This window comes from Hemicordylus capensis, chromosome 1, assembly GCF_027244095.1.
Source record: "Hemicordylus capensis ecotype Gifberg chromosome 1, rHemCap1.1.pri, whole genome shotgun sequence".
Lineage (NCBI taxonomy): Eukaryota > Metazoa > Chordata > Lepidosauria > Squamata > Cordylidae > Hemicordylus > Hemicordylus capensis.
The window spans coordinates 29849605-29874720 of record NC_069657.1 but is presented as its reverse complement, the minus strand read 5'-3'; the positions used below and the strand labels follow the sequence as shown (position 1 = coordinate 29874720).

The following is a 25116-nucleotide window of genomic DNA, read 5'->3' as shown; positions in this document are numbered from 1 at the left end:
AGTGATGAAGCCAGGCGAACCTCACTGAGGAGGCTATTCCATAAACGGGGTGCGACCACCGAAAAATCTCTCTCCCTGGTAGCTACCCACCTCACCTTGCTTGGCAAGGGCAGCTGGAGGAGGGCCTCTGAAGAAGATCTTAAGGTACGAGTAGGGACAAATGGGGAAGGCGCTCTGCCAGGTAACCTGGTCCCAAGCCATTTAGGGCTTTAAAGGTTAAAACTAGCATTTTGAATGGGCACGGAAATGGACAGGGAGCCAGTGCAGCTGACGAAGCATTGGCATGATATGATCAAAACATCCACTCCCAGTTAATAATCTTGCACTGGCTGTAGCTTCTGGGCTGTTTTCAAAGGCAGCGCCAGGTACAACACTTAGTAATCTAAGAGAGAGGTTATCAGAGCATGAGCAACTGTGGCCAAACTATCTCTGTCCAGGTAAGGTCACAGTTGGCATATCAGCCGAAGCTGATAAAGGGCGCTCCGAGCCACAGAGGCCACTTGAGCCTCTAGTGACAGTGCTGGATTGATGAGCACCTCCAACCTGTGAACCTGCTCCCTCAGAAGGCATGCAACCCCATCTAGAACAGGTTGAACATCATTCACCCATGCAGAGGAACTACTGACTAAAATTACTTCTACAGTGAGGGAAATAAGTATTTGATCCCCTGCTGATTTTGTCCGTTTGCCCTCTGACACAGAAATGACCAGGCTATAATTGGAATGGTAGGTTTATTGTAGCTGTGAGAGACAGAATAACAACAAACAAACCCTCAAAAGCCCAGTGCCCAAAAGTCAGCGATGGATTTGCATTGTAGTGAGGGAAATAAGTATTCGATCCCTTCACAAAAGATGTCTTAGTACTTGGTGGCAAAACCCTTGCTGGAAATCACAGAGGTCAGACGTTTCTTGTAGCTGGCCACCAGGTTTGCACACAACCCAGGAGGGATGTTGTCCCACTCCTCTTTGTAGATCCTCTCCAAGTCAGAAAGGTTTTGAGGCTCACCCAGCGGTTTCATGTAGATATTGAAAAGCATTGGTGACAGAATGGAGCCCTGAGGGACTCCATATAACAGCTCCTGCTTTGAGGAGCGACTGTCACCAAGCTCCACCATTTGGGATCTACCCGAGAGATAGGAACGGAACCACTGCAAAGCAGTGCCCCCTATTCCCAACTCCTCCAGGCGACCCAGAAGGATACCATAGTCGATGGTATCGAACGCCGCCGAGAGATCCAAGAGGACCAACAGAGTCACACTCCCGCTGTCGATTCCCCGGTAAAGGTCATCCATCAGGCCGACCAAGGCTGTCTCAACCCCATAGCCTGTTCTAAAGCCAGTTTGAAATGGGTCTAGATAATCAGTTTCCTCCAAAACCACCTGAAATTGAAATTGAAAGATGCTGAGAGATCAGCAGAGAGAGAATATTGAAAGCTGCTGAGAGATCCAAGATAATTAACAGGGTTGCACTCCGCCTGTCTCTCTCTCTGCATAAGTCATCCCACAGGGCAACCAAAGCAGTTTCTGTTCCAAAGCCAGGCCTGAAGCCTGATTGAAAAGGATCTAGATAGTCCATTTTCCCCAAGAGTGTCTGGGTCACGCAGCCCTCAGGGACATATCTTCACAGGGCACCTTGCACTTCCAGAAAGAGAGGGAGTTGAAAATCCTACCGCCCGCCCCCCCATGCAATTGCTGGAGTTCTATTAGTAGAATGTAGCAACAGCTTCTCCCCTAGCACCAGCATTTCATAACTCAGGATGTCAGCCAATGTATTCACATATTCAGAAAGGTACTAACAAGTTCAAGAGCATGCCAAGCATGGTTAATGTGCAGAGTCAAGGAAGCTATAAAAGACAACAAGATGCCTTTTAAAAGGTGGAAGTCTTTCCCAAACTAGAAGAACAAAAAGGAGTACAAGCTCTAGCAAAACAAGTGTAACTTGACAATAATACATGCAGGAGAAGAATTTGAGGAACATGATAAGAAGAACTTACCTGGATCGGATCAAAGGTCCATCTACTCATAGGAAGCTGCCTTATATGGAGTCAGACCGTTGGTCCATCTGTCTCATTGAGATCATTCGCACAATCAAAAACTGTGTTCTACTTGGGTTTGGGAGCTGTGTGTGCTCCCAGTTTTCGGTTGAGTGGAAGCAAGGTAGGAGGAAAACCTGGGTAGAAGTGACCGTGTGGAAGCAAGGTAGAAAGAAAAGCTACCCAGGTTTTCCTCTTACCTTGCTTCCACACAACCGAAAATTGGGAGTGCACACAGCTCCCAAACACAGATAGAACACAGTTTTTGATTGTGTGAATGACCTCAATAGTGTCTACATTGACTGGCAGCAGCTCTCTGAGGTTTCAGGCAGGAGTCTTTCCCTACCTGAAGCTGTCCAGGATTGAACCTTCTGCATGCAAAGCAGATGATCTACCAGTGAACAACAACCTCATCCCTCCAATATTCTGTTTCTCACAATAGCCACTGAGAGACTCTGGGACACCCAGAAGTAGAAAGTAGACAAATAACTGCTTCTTCCCAGCAACTAGTATTGAGAAGCATACTGCCTCTAACCAATCCCCTTTTAAAGCCATCTACACTAGTGGCTATTGCCACGTCTTGTGGCAGAAACTTCCATAAATGAATTGCATGCTGCGCAAAGAAGTACTATCAGGAAGAATAAAGCATTTTGTCGGCTGTATAAACAGAGCTGTAGCGAAATAGATTTAGAAGATTACACTGCATTTGCCTTGTTTTAATAACTCATAGTGAAAGAATACCATGGCAGATTTTTGAAGGCTGACCAGGATTTATGAGACCTCTAGGATTTCTACTAAGTTGTATAGACAATATTAAAAATTGTTTTAAAATGAGGATTTGGTGATTTTCCAGTCTGTGTATGGATATATCTGGAAAAGGTGTAGGGAAAGAATGGCAGTTCAGTCCCCAAATAGCAGAGAAAAACCAGTTTGGTGAGAAAGCAGCAAAGCAAGAGATCTTGAGACAGTTCTTTAGTACTGAAGAACTAAAAGGATTTATTTAAAGAAAAGGTTATAAACAAATGTGAAAAAGCCTTAGCTTAATTTCAGCTGTAGCTCACGGCTGAAGAGAGAGACTAAAGCAAACAGCCATCTCTGGAGAGACAAAATGGAGACTGGAAGAACAAAGAGGGCAGGAGTCCAGCACTTTTATCCATGACCCTAGCCCCCGCCCCCGCCCCCGTGGTCACTATGAGACATTGCAGCTGAGCTGATGCTGCCAGGGTCCTAGCTCTAACAAAAAGGAAGAACGTTGTTACTGTATCAGCAAAGATCAGCCCTCCTGCAGATGTTGGCCTACAACTCCTATAATCTCTGGCTCCTGGCCATTGTGCCTAGGAATGATGGAAGCTGTAATCCAATAACAGTTGCAGCTGGAAACCCCAGGTTTATATATTTCATTCAGGCCTAAACAACTTAGGAAGTCCAAAAAGAATTTGTTTCTAAAGGTGGAAGAATTCCACCCCCCTCTATCCCTGTGCTCTTAGTCTCCGGACCTTTTAAATGTGCTTTTCTGTGGGGTGCAATGCTTTCCATAGCATATGGCACAAATTATGACCCAGCAAGCTGAACACCACCCACCAGGTGGCCCTCAGGAGCTTGATAAACCTAGAGGTTATTCTCACGCACACAGGAAACAGGGCTAAGGGAGCCCAGCCCGGTTTCCTGTGCGCGTGTGAACTGCCAGGAGCCACACAGCTCCCGGTGGTAAGCCCACTTAATTCTCACACACACACACACAAATGAAGTTAGCAGAGCGAGCGCTCAGCCAACCCCATTTTTGTGATCGTGAGTTGCCATGGCACAGCTCCGCGCTGCAGTGACTCACAAGGAGACCCCCGACTGGGAGGCTACAACAAGCCTTCTGGCTTTGGGGCACTCCCCAGAATGCCCCACAGACTCAAGCGGAGCATTCTGGGACTTCTGGGGGCCAGGTGGCCCCCAATCCCCACTACTCCAACTGGCTCTGTGACGGAGCCAGTAATCATGTGGGTGGCCAGTCTGGCCACCCAGGGAGAACTGGATGTTTGTGTGTGGGGAGAACGGGTCAAGCCCATTCTCTCTGCCAAACCCGGCTCACCACACTCATGTGGAAAGCCTTCTAGAGAAGGTTCTGACTAGAAGGCTACAATACATGGTTGATGCAGCCATTCAGCCATGATACTTGCTGGGTGACTCTGGGCCAGTCACTTCTCCCTCAGCCTATGAGGAGAAACTTAAGTATGTAGTACACCATTCTGGGCTCCTTGGAGGAAAAGCAGGATATAAAATGTAAAAAAATAATAATAATTCAGTCTGTTTGGTCACACATTGTGCAGCTCTCTCTCTCTCTCTCTCTCTCTCTCTCGCTCTCTCTCTCTCTCTCACACACACACACACACACACACACACCCTCTACCATGCTGCTTCAAAAGTGCTTTTGTCTGTTTCATAAAGTGTTTGCACTGTGGGTGAGTGCACATGTGTGCCACCACATACAAGGGAGACACTGGCTTAGGAATGGCTTCTGAATGAAGCCATTTCTGGAGGCTTTTCACCATAGCAAGCCATTACACCTCCAGGATTGCTTTCCATAGTCCCTTGGAGACTGGTGCTGCTGATTCCTGGAGACCCCAGGCCAATCCTACGGAGCTGGCAACCTTACATTAGCTCTAGGTTTGCAAGAGGCCTGCAGGCAGCGTCTGCTCTCCATACGCAGACTGTTACAAGAAACGTAAACACACACGGGCCATTCACACGACCTGGCAGGCAGGCAGGCAGGCAGGAGGCTTCCCAAACCTTTCTCCCAGAAAAGTGCTTGTTGCTTGGTGGGAACATGCTCCGTGCTCCCACACGATCAGGCCTGCTGCATACAGTGTGAAGCAGGGCAGATCGCTCTGAGGCCGGGACTCGTTGTCCTGGGCTCTGAGAATCTCACAGTGCACTGAGCGCAGAGCACTGGGAGATTCCCTCAGGGGAAGGGCATTCTAGACGCCTGTCTCTGTGTCAGCAGGAGCTGCAAACAGCTCCTTCTTAAAGCCATCCAAGCTGGTGGCCATCACAGCATCTCGTGGCAAGCAGCTCGTGCTGACACACAATCCCGGGAGCCGTGTTAAGGGTGCATTGGTGCCCTTAACCTCTGCTAACAGCTGGGTTTGGGAGCTGGGGCTTCAGCACAGATCCCGGTAGTTCTCACAGGCAGCCAAATCCAAGTTTATTTTTAAATTGTTATTTTTTAAAAAGTTTTTTGTATATGTTTTTAACTAGTTTTATGCTGTTGTTAACCACCCAGAGACAAAAGTTTGGGGCAGTGTACAAATCTGATAAATAATAATTTGATAAATAAGTTTGGCTGCTTGTGAGGACAGCCTCACACACTCCTTCTCATACATATATGTTTACACGCAGACCCTGAAAGTGACACCTTCTCTCTCTCTCTCTCACGCACACACACACTCACCCCAGAGAAATGCTCTCACTCTTGCATGTGCACAGACAGGGTCTTGTCCAGACCTACCTGGTTCGCTGCCCATTGATAACTTCACTCTCTCTGCCTCCACTGGTGTCCTCTAGGGGTGTGCACGGAACTGGTTTGGATATCCTGTTCTGTCGCTCCTGTTCCATCAACCAGCATTCAAACCAGTTTGGAGGGTGGTGGTGGTGAGGGTTGCTCTAAATGACAGGGAAGGTGCTGTCTATCTGCCAGCCCCTGCCCTGCCACTTTCCCCCCACCGGCACTCTCCCCAAAAAGCATGGGTGCAGGGCTGCAGTCTTCTTCCTTACAGCCCCGTGTACAGGGTCACCCCATGTGTGTGCGTGCCATGCGCATGCGTGTCGGAGAGTTGTTATTTATTATTTATTTACTACATTTTTATACCGCCTTTCTGCCTTGACAAAGGCACCCAAAGCGGTTTACGCCATTTGCGTGGTGATGCTGAACGGAGCTGCAAGGAGGAACGGTGCAGCCTCTCACCCTCCCTGCCCTTAAAGTAACCCTCCCGGGAGTGCACGGAACCAGTTCCATGCACATCCCTGGTGTCCTCTTCTGTATTCCACATAGCAGGCTAGTTGGGTCCAGTCAGGCTAGCTAAACCAAGGAATAGATGGGATCACTAGCTCTGGTAGGTGGGGCAGGGTGGGGTGGGGTGATAGCAAGACAGGCATCTCACTCAGACTACTCTTTCATCACACTCCCAGCTATAACCTATCTTGATTTCTCCAAAGAGTAGTGAACCGGTCCTGCCTCTTGAGTACTTCTCCCCGCTGCCCCCCAGCCTGCCCATAGATATCAGAAGTGCATTAAATGTTTGCTTGTGGGGTAGAAATGTAACAAAGAATGTGGCTGATGAGAAGGAAAGCAAAATGGCAGGCAGACAAGCTGAAGGTCTACAAGTAGTGGGGGGAATTGCCCTCTCTTATGAAGATCTCCAGAGCAAACGTACATTTTTCTGGCACATTGTCAGGAAGGTAAGTTCTGTGGCCATTTGTGCAGCCACATAATTGTATTGTACAAGGACCCCCATCCCACGGCCTCGAGTACTCATCTCTGGAGCACTTGAAAGGCAGCCTCGTAAGACAATGGCCAGTGGCATCTCTGCAGTTTACTGCTTCTTCCCTGGCACAGGCAAAACTGCTCTGCTTGTTAAAAAGAGATCAGGAATTATTTTCATCAGATGAAGCCGATGTTACATTCCATTAGGATCAAGGCTGCTCTGCTCTCCCCCCCCCCTTTTTAACTACTTTGGGGGCATTGGATTTCCCCCCCCCTTAGTAACTTGGAAATGCTTGGTGCAAAGCGGTGAATTGTGTCAGGTTCTGACAAAAGCGTAAGAACATCCCTGCTGGATCAGACTCAAGGAGGTGGCCTATAGCCACCAGACTAGTAGCCATTGATAGACCACCTGTTCCCCATGAATTTGTCTAAACCCTTCTTAAAGCCAGGCTAGTGGCCGTCACTACATCTTGTGGCAGTCAATTCCATAGGTTACTTATGCGCTGTGTGAAAAAGTACTTCCTTTTGTTGGTCCTAAATTTCTTGAGAGAGGGAGAAAAAATTATCTCTGTCCACTCTCTCTACTTCATGCATAATTTTATAGAGCTCTATCATGGTTCCCTGTAGTCACCTCTTTTCCAAACTAAAGAGCACCAGATGCTGTAGCCTTGCCTTATAAAAAAAAGGTGTCCCAGGCGACTGATCATCTTGGTTGCCCTCTCCTGCACCATTTCCAGTTCTACAAGGACAGTCTTAAGATACATGATCAGAGCTCTGTGTAGTACTCCAAATTGGTTGTACCATAGTTTTCTATAAGGGCATTATAATATTAGCAGTTTTATTTTCAATTAAGTCAACACTTTCAACGGTGATGGCCACCAGCTTGGATGGCTTTAGAAGGGGCTTAGACAGATTCATGGTGAACAGGTCTATCACTGGCTACTAGTCTGGTGGCTGTGGGCCATCTCCAGCCTCAGAGGCACGATGCCTCTCAATACCAGTTGCAGGGGAGCAACAGCAGGAAAGAGCGTATGCACATACCTCTTGCCTGTGCGCTCCCCAGAGGCATCTGGTGGGCCACCGTGTGAAACAGGATGCTGGACTAGATGGACCTTCTGCTTGATCCAGCAGGGCTGTTCTTATGAACCTGGAAAAGGTGCAGAAGAGGATAACCAAAATGATCAGGTGCTTATAGCACTTTTCTTATGAGGCAAGGCTACACCACCAGGGGCTATTTAGTTTAGAAAAAAGATGACTGCGGGGAGACATGATAGAGGTCTATACAATCATGCATGGTGTGGAGAAAGTGGATATGGAGAAATTCTTCTCCCTCTCACATAACTCTAGTACCAGGGGTCATCCAATGAAATTGATTGCCTGGAAATCTGGGACCAACAAATGGAAGTACTTTTTCACACAACGCATACTCAACTTGTGGAATTCTCTGCCACTAGATGTGGCAAAAGCCAACAACCTGGATGGCTTTAAGAGGGGTTTGGTTAACTTCATGGAGGAGAGGTCTATCAACAGCTACTAGTCTGAGGGCTATAGGCCACCTCCAGCCTCAGAGGCTGGATGCCTGTGAGTACCAGTTGCAGGGGAGTAACAGCAGGAGAGAGGGCATGCCCTCAACTCCTGCCTGTAGGCTTCCAGTGGCATCTGGTGGGCCACAGTGTGAAACAGGATGCTGGACTAGATGGGCCTTGGGCCTGATCCAGCAGGGCTGTTCTTATGTTCTTATGACTATGAAACAGATTTCACTTCTGCGAAACATACAGGGCTGCCTTATGCTGAGCCAGACCATTCTTCTGTCTGGCTGCACTCTTCTATCATCTACTCTGACTGGAAGCAGCAGCTTTCCAGTGTGAAAGCATGATCTTCCCATGAGAGATCATTTTAATCCAGGGATGCTAGGGACTAAATACGGGTCTTTCTGGTTCTAAAGCAGGATCTCTACTAAGTTAGCGCCCCAGATTGGGGAGATCATTGCATGTGAAATTGACATGGGGAGGAAATTGCTTTGATCGACACATCAGATTGCAAACAGCCGGATACAAAATCTAAAAATGATACCAACCTTATTAAATGAATGAATTTGCCATGCAGACATGCCTATAGTGAAACATGGATGCAGTCTTTCAGAAACCTGATCATAGAATCCTAGTGTTGGAGGGTGCCTGGTAGATAATCTAGTCCGCCCCCCCTGGCCGATGCAGAAAACCCAGAGCTAAAGCATTCCCAACAGATGGTGCTTGAGGACTTCCAGTGAGGGAAAGCCCACAATCCCTAGGTACAGGAAGGGTTCATCTCTTCTGAAGAAGTTCACCTTGTCCTAATTAGTGTGTTGTGGATTGCAACCTATGAAAATTTAAGCATGGAAAAAAGGCACAGCCCGTGTTTTCCATTAGTTGGTATCCAAGTCAAGGGGTGGAGAGCAAGTCTTGCAGCAGCAGGCATGAATCTTCCCCCTTGTTAAGCAGGGTTCACCTTGGTATGCATTTGGATGGGTTACTGCATGTGAGTGCTGTAAAATATTCCTCTTGGGGGATGGGGTCATTGCTCAGTGGTAGAACATCCCAGGTTGAATCCCTGGCAACTCCAGATAGAGCTGGGATGGACTCCTGCCTGAACCCTTACAGAACCACTGCCAGTCAGCGTACAATATTGAGCTAGGTGGTCTGACTCGGTATAAGGCAGTTTCCTATGTTGCTAAATTGGCCCTAAAGTTCCCCAGTCCTCTTAAGGGTTGGAAGATGAGGAGATGACCACATGCACTGTACTTTCACAAACACCTCCATAGAAAAGAGAGCAACTTTACATATATGAGGCTCTCATCCATACTCGGAGTGCCTAACACATTAGAAAAACAGAGTTTGATTCAAAGCCTGTTGATGGTCACTGGTTTGATGTGGGATGGCAGTGCCTGAGGGCTGATTCCCACTACGGCGCTGTGTTTTCTGTCAATGAACATTTTTCAAGTGTTCAAGTACTAAGTATAATCGACAGAGGGAGAGCAAGTGGGATTGTGCCCACTGTCACCAACCTCCATGCATTAATCAGTTCTGCATGTTCAGAGACTATGTGCTGTGTACACACACAGAGCCAATCAGCTCATGGAGATCAGGGGCAGGAACAGCCCCACTGTCAAAAGGTCCCCCATCAGTGTTGTACTCTCCAGAACAGTTTCTCCCTTTCTCTACCCACTGTCCTAAAAAGACATGTAACAGCCACAATTCATCCTCACTACAGCAGCTCCATCAAACCCGCCACAGTTCTCCCTAGACCTAAAAATGCTCCAGGACCCCAGTTTTATAACGGTACCCCTTCCCTTTCCCCTTTGGGATAGGAAAGTCTGGAGAGGATTCTTGTAAAGTGTGGAAGGGGGATGCATGGCTGTGTTTATCATGAAAAACGTGGCTGTCACACTCAATGTGTGACTCAGCCCTTGCATTATTTAACTATGAGTTTATTTGGCTTCGTTCATGCTGTACAGTCTGATGCATTGAGTCCAGTTTCATTTGTCGGTTGGTCGGGAGACAGATTTACAATAATGTGCTCTGACTGTCCCAGCTGTCCTGAAGGTAGCACAGAAAGATCCATTCAAGCTGAGAATGATAAAATGAGAGAGGATTTGCAAAGTTAACAGTTCATGCTGTCCTTGCTGAAAGGTTGGGGGGGGGGGTGCTGACTTGTATAAACTTGTATGAAAATACTTCTTCCCCCTGTTCTGCCTGAATTAAGGCGTTGATCAAGATCATACCATTGTATCTCATAGTGCAACCATTTCAGTTTGAGTCTGGCTGGGATTAGGAGGGCAGGTTCCCCCAATTCTCGGAAAGTGGTGTCTGTGATTCAGCAGTTTTAACAATTGAGCAGACTCTCTGAGTCAAAGAAAGTTGCAGACATGGAGTCAGCCTGTCGTGGGTTGCTTGAAATGATACATTCAGGATCAGCTGAGTCCTTCTGGTACTTAAGGGATCTAATTCCTGTTTAAGTCCTGGCTGTGTTGCTAACATAAGGTGAATGAAATTGGCATCGGGTACATTAGCCCGATAATAATAATTAGATAACTGTTTCTATCCAATTGTGTGATGCATCCACTTCATTGTTTAACATCTGCAGTTGACTTGGGACAGATTCTCGTTGGGCTGTACAATGAGGTCATAATTACCCCTTCAAAACAATATAGTTTAACCATACTGTTGGGCTGGTCCATGCCAGTATTTGTTCTCGCCTCCCAGACAGAGTTAACTCTAGCACAACCAGTTTTGGGGAGCTAAGGGGTGGCAAAGATTGTTATTAGGGGAGCGAGGATTTTGCTATACATTAAGTACTTTAGAGGTAAGGCAATTAATTGTGTTAGTTTACTTATTAATGAAACTTGCTTGACATTTTCCAATTTATTCAGAAAATGGGCCAGATTCATCTCAGAAAATACAGTGTTTTTGGATTCCAGGCTGCTTTCCCGGCTCATTTTCTGTTCCTGTCCAAGACCATGTGGCAGGAAAGACTGGGGTGAGGATAGAAGTCAGTAACAGGCCAGCCAAAATCTGCAGGGAAGATGTCCCTGCATCCCCCTGCACACATGAGGCCCATTCACACGTTGTGTCCAACACTCTAAGATGAGTGTACAGTGTACACAGGTACAGTCATTCACATATTATGCTGAACACAGGTACAGAAGAACACGTCCTATCTGAACCATGCATTTGAAGGGCCTATATCCAGGTTCACTTTTTAAATGAACACAGGTACAGTCATTCACACAAACACATGTACGAGTGTACAGACATCTGTACACTCATACAGCATAATGTCTGAATCAGGCTATGATCTCATCTGGCCCAGTCCCTGGTCAAGAAGGAAGCTAAAGGGTTGACCTGGCTCCTGGGAGGCTGGAATTGTCTGCTACCTACCTGACTCCAGTGGCTTCTGCTTCTTGTTCTGTGATAAAGTGAGTGAATGAGGCTTCTTTAAACAATGGACAGCTTTTAAAATAATTAACGTAAGCTATAGAACCATAAAGCCACCTAAGGGTGCAGCAGGGAAATGACTTGAATAGCAAGCCGGAGGTTGCTGTTTCGAATCCCCGCTGGTATGTTTTCCCGACTATGGGAAACACCTATATCAGGCAGCAGCGATACAGGAAGATGCTGAAAGGCATCATTTCATACTGGGAGATGGTAATGGTAAACCCCTCCTGTATTCTACCAAAGAAGAACCACAAGGCTCTGTGGTTGCCAGGAGTCGACATCGACTCGACGGCACACTTTACCTATACTTTATAGGACCATAATATACTGTCACTCTGTTGCCTGACACTTTGCTGTAAATTTCCCGTCTAGTGGGTGGGGGAGTGAAAGGAGGAGTGGGAAATGTCTCTGCTGGTGACGTAGAAAAACCCTGAGGCAATTAAACTGTCAACTGAAGGCAAAGAAATGGTACAATTGCTCCAAGAGAAGTGCATTGGAAACCACCTAAATCCATCCTATCCACAGACTGACCTGACTGAGCAGCCCTCACAGTATGGAGAGCTGATTCTAAACTGCAAACAGAACAGTTATCCGAAAGGAATCAGGAGGTGGCATTGATTTTTAAGACTGATCTAGAATCTGTAAGCATAATCTTGGCCTTGGTTGACTGAACAAAAGAGTGGCTAAAGTGTGTTGAGTGAGGAGTAATGCATCCCTTCTTCCACTTACCCTCTTCTTGACAGCCAAATGTATATACAGTATTTTATTATTTTGTCTTTTCTTTGTGATGTTTCATGTACAGAATATCTTTCCCTTAGGTCAAGGCCTCTCAAACCTGGGTCCCCAGGTGTTGCTAGACTACAACTCCCAGCATAATAGTCTTTGTGGACCCAGCTTTGAGAACCTCTGCCTTAAGCATTTATCTTGAAACTGCCAGACTCCGCCCCAAAGTAGCGTGTTTCTTTTTAAACAAAACGGGATGTCAGGAAAAAACTCCCCACTTAATTCCTGTCTGTTTGTTCAACACTAGCTGAGGGATAAGCTTAGCTTTGTTTGCAACATGCAAAAAGAACACACCATGTTAAGTGGGGTGTTCCTGCCATGACATCATTTGTGTGCTATATGGAAGGCGATCTATAAAAATGCTCTCTCTGTCTCTTTCCAAGCTTCCAGAAAAGGTCTGTGGTGGTAGCACGCCCTGCCAGGCATAAAAACCCATCTGAGAGACTCAGTAAAACTAATGGGGTCTAAGGGGAAACATCTCACTGACCTCTGAGGCATCATTTATCATTTATTTATCATTTATCATCCTCTCTCTTTCCATGCTCCTTGCGTTTTGCTATTGGTGAATGCACCTCATTAACCTCTCTCATTGCATCTCATGGTGGAGCTTTCTAACAAAGATATATTATTGTGGGTCTTAATGAGAAACAGATAATTTCCCCATTTAGAAAATAACTCAGCTAGCAAGCTTTGACCTGGCATCCTAGCCATGCACCCGAGATCATCTTTGGAGACAGGTTTCCCATCACCTGAGGTGAAGCAGATGATGACTGGGAGGGCCTTGGGGCACCTCACCTATTAAATTATCTTCCTGGAGAAGCTCAACAGGTACCTGCCTTGTGGCTTTTCAGTGCCAGGCAACGACTTTTATCATTTACCCAGGGCTTTTAGCATCTGATGCTGAAAGGCCTGGGTAAATTCTGCCATCTTATTCACAGTTGCTGATCTTATCCTGTTTTATTATTCCATTGCCTTTTGTGGATCACCCTTGAGATATTTATTTTTACAGGCAGTAAATAAGATAAATAAAGCATGGTGCCCTGATTATTATTACAAATATGTATATAGTGCTTTTCAACAAAAAGTTCACAGCATGGTATACAGAAAGGGATATACAGAAAACTGGCCCTATCCACCCTCAGCACAGTACCTCCAGTGACTGCTGCTGGTGTCTATCTTATGTTTCTTTTTAGAATGTGAGCCCTTTGGGGACAGGGTTCCATTTTATTTGTTTGTTATTTCTCTGTGTAAACCACCCTGAGCCATTTTTGGAAAGGCGGTATAGAAATTGAATTAATAATAATAATAACACCCATGGGACTGGTTGGAACAACACTTTGTCTGCCGGTCATCACACACTATTAAGATATGTGGGCACACATGTCTGTCTCCTTCTGCCACCACCCCCCCCCCAAGCACAGCCATGTGCCTTTCCCTAATTGTATGGAGGGGCCATATATCCCAACCACTCCTCTGCATGGGGCACAAAAACTATCATGGGAGTTGTATTTCAGCAACCGCTGGAGAGCCAACAATATTGCCTAACCCTGGCTTAGAGAGAGTAACTGGCCCAAAGGGACCCAGTGACCTTCATGGATTGTTTAATCCTATATCTCCAAAGTCCTCACTTCATACTGTAACTACTATCCCATACTCCTGTGCCTTGAATAGTTGGGAAGAGGAGGAAATATCAGCAGGAGAGGTTTGACATACAGGAGAAAAGTTGTGACTAGAATTCCATCATCTGTCCAATTATTCAGTCATCCCAAAACCTTTGGTTCAAGATGAAAATTAAGATGCTTTCAGATTTCACTTGTGCTCCAAAAAGCAGGAAAATTGCAAGTTAAGGTGGCCATCAGGGGTGTAGTTAGGGGAGAGGGGGGCCCGTGTTTGCTCCCTCCCCAGCGGCCCCTTGGAGTGAGGGAGATAATGAAGAAAAAAGGGAGGGGTGGAGCAGGGGGCCCAGGTTCTTTAAACCTGTCCACTAAATTATATATAGCAACAGTATGCCCCTGGTGCCCATCTTAACTTCCTCACCATATAAGGTGTGTACTTTGTATAGTTTTGTATACTGTATGCCCTTAGTTGATTTTGCTGTTATTATGGGGACTTCAGAGGCTAATGACCCAGGAAATGTTGAACCAGTTCCCCCCACCAAAAAAACCCACACAGGATTATGCTCCAGCCTATAACTGTTTGGTTTTTTAAACATTTAAAGGGACATTTTAAAAAAGAAGAAGATATATTTGTTACCTGCTGGCAAAAAAGCATAGCAAACATGTGAATCCTCTCTTTTCAGTAGTTGATATTTAAACAGCTACATCTCAGCCATTTTTCAACAGATCTGCACCAAATTTGGGGTGGTGGTGACTCTTGTCAACTAGCTGATGTCTTCTTATGATCAGGTAGATTTGGCAGACCATTTTGATCAACAGAATGTTGAGGGCATTTAACGGTAGAAAGTTGAAACAACTCATCTTAACCATATTGGCACTATTATGCCAGTATAATTAACTTTGTATCCAGGCCTCCAATCTGTTTTATAGTCCACACTAGTATTTTTCAGCCCATTATAATAACGGGCGCTAGATTTCCCCCCCCTTATGCCTTAGTCCTCCCCCCCCCCACCTATTTAAGGGCCAAATCGTCCAAAACATTTCCACCCGGCGCCGCCCGCCCACCCTCCCAGCTGCCCGAGTCCTCCTCTCCCAGCCCACCCCACATGATTAAGGGCCAAATCGGCCCAAACAATTGCTGCCGCCGCCACCGCCCACCCACCCACCCTCCCAGCTGCCCGAGTCCTCCTCAACCCCAGCCCGCGTCAGTCGGGCGATCTAAAACCATATTCTGAGTAGGAGAGTGGAGCTTGCAAGCAGAGCTCCTCTCTCTGCAAAGCCTCTTCCCAAACTGGCGCTTTGGGCGCAAAGGACGCCTGTTGCGTGCCTGTTGCGTCCTTTGCGTCCATAGCGCCAGTTTGGGCAGAGGCTTTGCACGGAGAGGAGCTCTGTTTGCGAGCTCCTCTCTCCTTCTCAGAATATGGACTTTCATCGGGCAGCTGACGGGGGCCTAACCGGGTGAGGAGGACTTGGGCAGCTGGGAGGGCGGGCGGGCGGCTGGCGACGGCGGCCGTGGCGGGAATTGTTTGGGACGATTGGGACGATTTGGCCAACATGGCCGCCCATGTCTGGGCGGCCGTATCTTTTTCGGCGGTTCGCGCATGCCCAGAACTGCCGAAAAAGACACGGGCAGCACGGGATCACACTCAAGGGTTTTATTATAGAGGATGCCTCCCAAACAAGTTCCTTTGCCTACCACTTTGAACTTCCTACAATTGCTTACTGTAGTCTGTCTGTTCCTTAAGTAATATTACCACCTGGCAGGGAGATGTCACCTATGTACAATATATAGGAGCTGTGACATTAGTCTTAAATTCTGGTCAGTCCTAGTGCTATTTACAGACAGCCTACAGAGAGAAAAGCAATGAAGATAAATAGCAACAGGAACACTCAAAACTGCATGTTCTGGCTTACTACTTCTAGCAGTCTAATGTACCCAGGTCTCTGCTCCAGCAATTCTACAACAAAAGCCGTATTTCATCATCGTCTACTGTCATTCCCCATATTTTTAAACAGCTATTCAGCTTAGCTGCAATATCTGTATTATTGGCACTCTGTGAGCATTCAGACGAAATGGAGAGTTCCCTCTCTGCAGTCTCGCTGACTGCAGAGAGTGGGGGAACTGGCTGCCTGGGCTTCCTTCTTCCATGAAGGACAGCCAACACAGCCAATAGCAGCTGGAACAAGGGGGGAGCTTCTTCCCTCAACTCTGGTTGCAGGGGCAGGGGGGACTGCGGTGCCAGTGTTCGGACGTAACACTGGCACTGCAGAACCAGAGGTCCAGGCAGTAGAACTCACTACAAACTGAAGTCAATGCAGGGAGGGAAACCACAGGTCCGTTTCTTAACAAAATGGCAGTTGCTCAGACATGCAGTTTCCAAAACTGGAGCTGAAGGAACCTCCAGTTTTGTGTTACACCCAAATGCGGCCTTTCAAATATTCACAATAGCTAAGGGAGAGTAAAGCTGCATGCTAGGTAATAAACAGCTCATGTGCAATAAAAGGTCGGTGCTTAAGGAGCGGAAATAATCTCTTTCTGACTTTCCAGTTAACTGTATTATTACTCTTACCCATCTCTCCATAACACTGCAGCATACAAAACACCTTGTGATTCTTAATTCTATTTATCTTCATAGCACACCTGCCAGGTAGGTTAGTTAGGCTGAGAGAGAATGAGTTGCCCCAAAGCCACAAAATGTGCACCTAGGTGCTCTGCATAGGGAATAATGGGCCGGTTTGAGTTGAGAAAATGCAAAAAATGGAAAAATCTTCAAAAAATCATTAGAAATCGTAGGAGTGTCCGATTGCTTTGGGGTTCTGTCTAGTTTTATTTATTGGAGTATATAGTCTAATTTTATTTATCTATTGCATTTGTGTCCTCTTTTTCTTCCAAGGAGCTCAGTATGGCATGCATGATTCTTCCAAGTTACAACCCCCATTTTATCCTCACACCAACCCTGTAAGGCTGAGAGATAGTGGCTGACATTCTGTGCAGCTTCTTGCAGGCATCATTAGCTCTCTGATATCGGCTGTGTGTGTGTGTGTGTGTGTGTGTGTGTGTGTGTGTGTGTGTGTATACGCATTCATGCAGTTACACAAGAGCGCTTTTGCTCAAATGCTGGAATCATACATTGCACGTTTTTGCAAAATTCCTGCATTTGCACAAAAATGCTCTTGTAAAACAGCTCTTGTGCAATTGCATGAACATTTTCTTTAGGAACGCACAGCAGCTCCTGCAGTGCTAACAACGCCTCTGGGAAGCTGTGCAGAATGTCAGCCAGTGACTGGCTCAGGATCACCCAGTGCGTTTCATGACTGACTCAAGATTTAAATGCGGATCTCCCCACTCTTCGTCCAACACACTAACCACTATGCCAGGTGTAGGCAACCTTAGCTCTTTGGCTGTTATTGAACTACAACTCCCACCATCCTCTGCCACAATAAATTGTGGCTGGGAATGATGGGAGTTGTAGTTCAACTACAGCTGGAGAGCCTAGGGTGCCCACCCCTGCACTATGTCATGCTGGCTTTCTAATGTTGCCTTTTTATTTTCCAGCACAGGAGAACACCATGGCCGAAAGCAGTACAGCTCTTCACAACTTTACAGGCACCTTGGAGTCTGGGATGAATTGGTCCATGCAGCATAACATGTCAGAATGCCCCTGGCCAGCAGAATGGCATTGGTTACTTGACATCCAGCCCATGTTCCTCTGGCTTCTTGCTGTCTTTGGAATGGCAGAGAATGTTTTTGTCCTCAGCGTCTTGTGTTTCCATAAGAGCCATTGCACAGTGGCTGAAGTTTACTTGGCAAACTTAGCAACGTCTGACCTTTTTCTGCTCTGCGGTTTACCTTTCTGGGCTGTCAACATCGCCCACAAATTTGAATGGCCGTTTGGACTCCCCCTTTGCAAAATTGTCAATACCATCCTTCAAATGAACTTGTATTCTAGCATTTACTTCTTGGTGATGGTGAGCATTGACCGCTACCTGGCCTTAGTGAAAACGATGTCTCTGGGGCGGATGCGCCGGCCTATATGTGCCAAGTGGAACTGCCTGGTCATCTGGGTTTGTGCGCTACTCCTGTGTGCTCCTAATATAATGTTCAGGTCACTAAAGTATCAAACTATGGACAATATCACAGCCTGTGTGCTGGATTACCCATCTGCACAAAAGTGGCCAGTGATCACAAACACAATGTTGAATACCATGGGGTTTTTAATACCTCTTTGTATATTTACTTTCTGCACTGCTGCAATCATCCGAGCCTTAGGAAAGAGTGAAGTGCAAAAGCTCAAAGCAATTCAGACGGAGAAGAGAGCTACTGTTCTTGTCCTTGCCGTCCTTCTCTTGTTTATCATCTGCTGGCTCCCTTTCCAGATCACTACACTGTTAGAAACTTTGCAAGAATTAAAGATTATTTCTGGTTGCAGAATGGAACAAACCATCGATGTGGCCACCCAAATTGCAGTATACTGCTGTTTTAGCAACAGCTGCCTCAACCCAATAGTGTATGTCATTGTAGGCAAACATTTCCGAAGAAAATCCAGGGAGGTCTACCACGGCTTGTTCTCTAGGAGAGTAAGCACAGCGCCGTCGATCCTCCAAATGGTGACTACCATGGAGACTCTCAGAGCGTCCATTTCAGTGGAAAACCATAGGAAAAAGTCTACCGTTAATGTGCAACGATAGCACTGCCTGCTGGTTTCTTTAGGAGAAATAAAATTCTCACCACTGCCATGGGTAATCCATTATTTACCTCCATGTATATGGTGCCGCCATTTTGAACAGAGTGAACTCCTTAATTATGGATGAAACATTGGGAAGGCTGCCATTAGTAGTACAGTTTGTGCAGGCCATCTGCTCGTACTGCGTGCCATTTTGTTTCCAGGGCTGAATTAGACTTTCTTCTTATTTATATATTTACCATTTCAGGGATGAACTCTCTTGGGCATTCTGTCCTTGGAACCAGTACCACTAAGCTAAGGAACTTGTCCTTGGAGCTCTCCTGCATCTTTTCAGCACCTACATCACACGAGGCTGTAGTGCACTATAATATGACTATTTAAACAATCTACAACAAGAAGACCTCCCCCTTCAAGTTATAAATTTGTTAAGGTGGGGGAAATATATATATATATATATATATATATATATAACTATTATTTCAATTTCTTGGTTAGAGGGCAGCTAACCATGTTCCTGGTTAGATGCTTTTGCACACTGCAGAAAACTCTGGCAGGTTGGGGCATCTTTCCATGATATACGCACCACTGTACTTTTGCTGTGGGACCCTTGCACTTTTGCCCCAGAGATGCTAGAGTGATTTTCTAAGGTTTATTTTATTTCAGAATAAAGGCTCTTCACCTCTCCACATCCAGATAAATGTCTACACAGAGCCTATGTTTATACATTCCTCCCCCTCGTTTCCCCAGGTTTCTGATCGCACCAAGACAAACACCCCCTAAACATATTAGCCTTGTAAATTCCTGTAAATTATACATATGTACAAATATATATAACAAACAAAATCATATAATTGTATTATTAAGTGTGATATTATTAAATAAATGTGTATTTCTTCAAAATAAAAAATCTGCTGCACTTTTAATCAGATGTCCCACATCCTTTTTTCTTTAGAGGGTTGAGGGGATCTCAGTACTACTAGTAAGATACATGTGCTGCATTTATAAAGGGTCAGGGTTGATTGCTGGTTTTGCCCATTAAACAATCCACTATTCTAGGACTTTTTAAAGCCAAACCAAACAAGTTTAAGCCAACCTAGACTGGGAGGCTGTTCACACAATTGAAAACTGGGTAGGACAAGTGTCCTACCCAGGTTTGGGAGCTGTGCATGCTCCCATTTTATGTATAGGACAGCTAGATAGGAGCAAGGAGAAGTGATTGTGTGGGAGACAGGAGCTGGGTAGGACAGCTTTTCCTCCTACCTTGGTCAAATTCTGGGTATGAAAGCTGGGTAGGACAGAGATGGCCTACTCAGCTCCTTTCTCCCACACAATCACTTCTCCCTCCTCCTACCTTGTAGTTTGCTCCCGCTCAACCAAAAATTGGAAGCACACACAGCTCCCAAACCTGGGTAGGACACTTGTCCTACCCAGTTTTCAATTGTGTGGACAGCCTCAGAATGTCAACGGTCCCATGGGTTTAAGATTGAAATGACCACAATTGCATAGAAAGAAATGGATGGGAGTTCTGCATTGTGGCATCATAATCTCCACCCCATACTCTTTTAAGAACTTTAGGCCAAGCTGTAATTTTTAAACACAGACACTTAAGCAACAAATGTTCTCAGCTAGGAATGCTTCCCTCGCCCATGACAGGCCAAGAGGCTTCAGACTCGGCAAGTTGTTTTATGTACATGTCTCCAAACCTGAAGGATGACTAACTGCAGGGATGTAGCAGCATCAGCAGTGGAGGACCTAGAATCCCTTCTGACGAAGGCCTCCTGTTCAGTTAGATTTACCCTCAGTGAATAATTACATGTGTTCAAAAATAAAACTGCTAATGTTACAATGCTCTTATACAAATCTATGGTGCAGCCAAATTTGGAGTAGTGAGTACAGTTCTGGTCACCCATACCTCAGAAAGGGCATCACAGAACTAGAGAAGGTGCAGAAGAGGGCAACCAAGATGATAGGGGGCTAGAACACCTTCCTTATGAGGTAAGGCTACATTTGGGGCTTTTTAATTTATAAAAAAGGTGGCTAAGGGGAGACATGATAGAGGTTTATATAGTTATGCATGGTGTCATGACTCTTGCCTGAGTCAGAGGAGGAGGAGGTTGTTCACTGGGGTTGAAACCTTGACGATAAGGGATTCAAAGTGGGCTGCCACCATCCACTTTATTTTGAAGTGGGAAAACCCACTCTCCATATAAGGTTCTTTGGGTGGTGGGGGGAGAGGTAAATTGGCAACACCCTCCCAGAAGGGACTGAACAGTCCTAGGCTTGCAGAGGCATGTGACTAAGGCAAATATGAAAAATAGCACACTTAAAAGACAAGGGTTTATTATTAGACTAATCAACCCGCACAGAGCATCTGTGTGCTCTTTGAGGCCAGCTGTTCCCCCCTCCCTCCTGCCCCCCTCCCCCTCCCTCCCTCCTGCCCCACTCTCTCCTGCCCTTCCTCCCCCTCCCTCTGACCCCAATATCTCTTGCCCTCCCTCCCCCTCCCACCCCACTCTCTCACCCTCCTTCCCGCCTCCTGCCCCATGGCATCTGTGTGCTCTTTGGGGCCATCTGTTCTCCCCTCCCTCCTGCCCCACTCCCACTCCTCCTCCTCCTCTCTCTCTCCTGCTCCACTCTCTCTTGCCCTCTCCCTCCTGCCCCACTCTCTCTTGCCCACCCTCCCTATCCTTCCCCCTTTCCCACCACCACCTCCCAACCCCAGCGGCTAGGCCAGGCTTTGCCACCGCTGCCTCCTTCCCCTTACCTGGAACGGCCTGGCCTGGGCAGGCCAGGTTGTCCCACCGCCGCCTCCCGCCGGCCAGCCGAGGCTGCCTCCTCAGGCCGTTTTGCGTATAATTCCCACCCAGCCCTTCGGACTGGGCTTTCTGCTTTGAAATTCCTGGGCTTTTTACCTTAGGAAAGGCCCACCCTCCCAGCAACTGCTATAGTGAGACCTAGTCCTCCCTCAAATCCTTCCCATCACTGCATATGGTTTGGAGAAAGTGGATAGGGATATGTTCTTCATCTCTTACAATTCTAGAACCAAGGGTCATCCCATGAAACTGATGGCCAGGAAATTTAGGACCGACAAAAGGAAGTACTTTTTCACACAGTGCATAATTAATCCATGGAATTCTGTCACATGATGTGGTGATGGCCACTTAAAGCTTGGATGGCTTTAAGCAGGGCTTAGACAAACTCATGGAGGACTAGTCTATCAATGGCTACTAATTGTGATGGCTATAGGCTGCCACATGTTTAGTGGCAGAATGCCTCTGAATACCAGTTGCTGAGGAGCAGAGGCAGAAGAGGGGGCATACCTTCATCTCCTGGTGGCTTCCCAAAGGCATCAGATGGACCACCGTGTGGAACAGGGTGCTGGACTAGATAGACCTTAGGCCTGATCCAGCAAGGTTGTTCTTATTGTGTCCATTATGAGAGCTTCCCGAAGCCAGGAAACCCATCAGGGTATTATGGTATTGTTACTATAACTCTTATTTCCAGTAGCTGTCCATTGCGCAACTGTGTTTGCGCAGTTTCCTGTATTGGCACAAGGGTGCTCTTCTGCAACTGCATGGATGCTGTGTTATCGGTATGCAGCAGTTCCCATAGTGCCTACAACATTTGTGGCACATCTCCATTAGTGTAAAATTCTACAAGCCAGGTTCCAGAGGGCTTAACAGCCAGCATTTTTATTAGAATTTTCACCTCCGAACGAGCATTAAAAATACAGACATGCACATATCTCCTCAAAGCCCTGCTCAGTGATCAGAAGGCAAGCTAGTCTTGTGGTAGCAAGCATGAATTGTCCCCTTTGCTAAGCAGGGTCTTCCCTGGTTTATATTTGAATGGAAAACTACATGTGAGCACTTTAAGACATTCCCCTTAGGGGATGGGGCTGCTCTGGGAAGAGCATTTGCGTACTTGCATGCAGAAGGTTCCAATTTCCCTCCCTGGAATCTCCAAGATAGGGCTGAGAGAGACTCCTACCTGCAACTTTGGAGGAGCCGCTGCCAGTCTGTGTAGACAATGTGCAGCTAGACGGACCAGTGGTTGACTCAGTATAAGGCAACTTCCTAAGTTCCTTTCTGCTAATAACAAGGGACTAAACTTTTCTTCACATAGCATGGGAATTTGCAGTAATGATGAGCACAGAATAAGTCCAATGGCTTTCATGATGCACAGCCCTACTGCTGCTGTGCCATGCAAGTTCTTATCAAAACCTCATGTATTTGGAGGCAAGAGTGTAAAAGATCTCATTCACAGTGCCCTTATTTTTATACCTAGGTTTGGCCCCTGGGGACCAAATGTCCGGTTTGTTAACATTCTGGTTAGAATCAAGGAATAGATGAATCCTAAATACGACACATCATAGTCTTTTCCTTCCAGTCTGTAGAATACCTGTCAGACTGGAGTCTCTGTGCTTGCGTGCCACCTACTCCCGGCTTATCGGGCAGAAGGCCGATGACCTCACATTCGGCATCTTCAGGTTTCTATTACCACCTCCAAGAATTGTCATCTCTAATGGCTGCACCGTTCATTCTCTTAGAGTTCAAGCAGAGTTGAATGCACAAAAGTTACACAAGCACAGGCACCCATGCCACTCTGCAGCTTCTTTTTGTCATGTTTCTTACTTTCCTGCTGTGCTGTCCATATGTTCTAGTTCCTGGATTTCTTACTCAATGTGAAAGCTGTCCAGGGATTTTTGTGGGGGAAAGTTGTTTTCTATTGATGCCCAATTTGATGCTTGCTTGGCTTTTATGAACAGCTATCTCAACAGGATGAGCAGTGAATGAGTTTTAAAATAGAGGATCACACTGCAGCCATCACCATTCAGAGCAGAAACCAAGTTGTTCCTTGGTTGCTTCTACACTAGTCACGTGGTCTGGAATGGGCATGGGAAGAAGATTCCCAGATTCAATCCCTAGAGACTTCAGGGTTTATTTTATTTTATTTATTTATCTATCAAATTTATACCCTGCCCAAACTTTTGTCTCTGGGCGGCGTCCCTGGGTTGAAAGACATGTGTCTGAAAAGCTGCTGCCGATCATAGCAGATAATATTGACCTGAACGGCCCAAATGTCTGACTCAGTATAAACCAGCTTCATATGCAAATGAATATGCATATACATGTACATATATAAAGAGGGACATCCTAGGTTCACTCATGTTGTACACTAATGTTACCCCCTTGCCCTTTTAAAATTTTGATTTGTCGTGGATTTTCTGACTTCAAATACAATTGTAGCATCAGCCTGTCCAGTGTGGACTGGCAGAGCCCTATTGGCACTGTGCTTTCATTTCCCTCCTTATCAAAAGCCAGCATGGTGTAGTGGTTAGAGTGCTGGACTAGGACCGGGGAGACCTGAGTTCAAATCCCCATTCAGCCATGATACTTGCTGGGTCAGTCACTTCTCTCTCAGCCTAACGTACGTCACAGGGTTGTTGTGAAAGAGAAATTTAAGTATGTAGTACACCGCTCTGGGCTCCTTGAAGGAAGAGCAGGATATAAAATGTATATATCTTTTAATTTATTTATTTATTTATTTATTTATTTATTTATTTATTTATTTGTTATTACATTTCTATACCTCCCAAAACTTGCATCTCTGGGTGGTTTACAATTAAAAAATCATGACAAACTGCCTCATTGCAGGGGTGTAGTTAGCACAGAGGGGTTCTGTCCCCCTCCATGTGTGCCCCCCAGGCAGTGTGCATCCCCCCACTCACCCACATTGGCACCTTGCCTCCACTCTTGTTGCCTGCCTCTGCTTGCCAGCACTTCCTGTTTCTGACCCGGGAGCCAGAAGCAGGAAGTGCTGGCAAGCAGAGGTGGGCAGAGGGGGAGGCAAGGCGCTGATGTAATGATGGGCCATTATGTCATTATAGAAATGCCACCAGTAACTCTAAGCAAGCCTCCCGTGCCTCACAGCTACTGCATGCTTAGAGGAGTCACTACAGAGGCAGCAAAGGACTAGAGGATGGGAAGCGGAACTTGGTGTGAGGCGGCACTAGCAGGTGAGTGGGTTGGTGGATGACACGTCAACAGTTGAGGTGGCTGTGGTGGCCGCAGGTCAAAAGTAGGAACACAAACCACTGCTAGTGTTGCTACTCCACTGCTCTCAGTGCTACTAGCAAATGCAAAGAGCCTCCATTGCTCCTGAGGATTATGACTGTGCTGTGGAATATAGGGCATAGCTCAGGGAGAGGAGGCCTGTGTTCGCCTCTCTCCCCAGTGGCCCCTTGGAGTGAGGAAGAAAATAGAGAGGGGTGGAGTTGGGGGCCCCTCAGGAGCTGGGGGCCTGGGTTCTTTGAACCCATCTGCTCAATTATAGCTACACCCCTGGGGGGTGATTCCCATATTGGGAATGATGGGAGCAGAATCCTACAGGACAGTCACAATCCTTAGTAGCCATAGAGGCTCTCTGGGTTCGCTAGCAGGTTCTCAAGAAGGTTCTGTTCCCCTTGAAGTAGCCCTTCCCCTGGTGCTGGACAAAGTGCAGCACTGCCCAGTGAGAATGGTCATCTCCATCAGTGGTGCTCTTACCCCTGGACA

The 25116-nt window shown here is 46.5% G+C and overlaps 1 protein-coding gene across 2 annotated transcripts in view; it reads left to right on the top strand.

Moving 5' to 3' along the window:
* The window catches only part of BDKRB2 (bradykinin receptor B2), a 32812-nt gene extending 13330 nt beyond the window's left edge, over nt 1-19482 (top strand). The window contains exon 2 of one of the 2 annotated variants that reach the window (XM_053283347.1): nt 17436-19482. In XM_053283347.1, coding sequence (XP_053139322.1) covers nt 17445-18563 — 1119 coding nt within the window. In that variant the 5' untranslated portion in view covers nt 17436-17444 and the 3' untranslated portion in view covers nt 18564-19482. Of the gene's footprint in view, nt 1-17430 lie in introns of both variants that reach the window. The other variant, XM_053283346.1, reaches the window with a different exon arrangement.
* Nucleotides 19483-25116: the final 5634 nt, after the last annotated feature.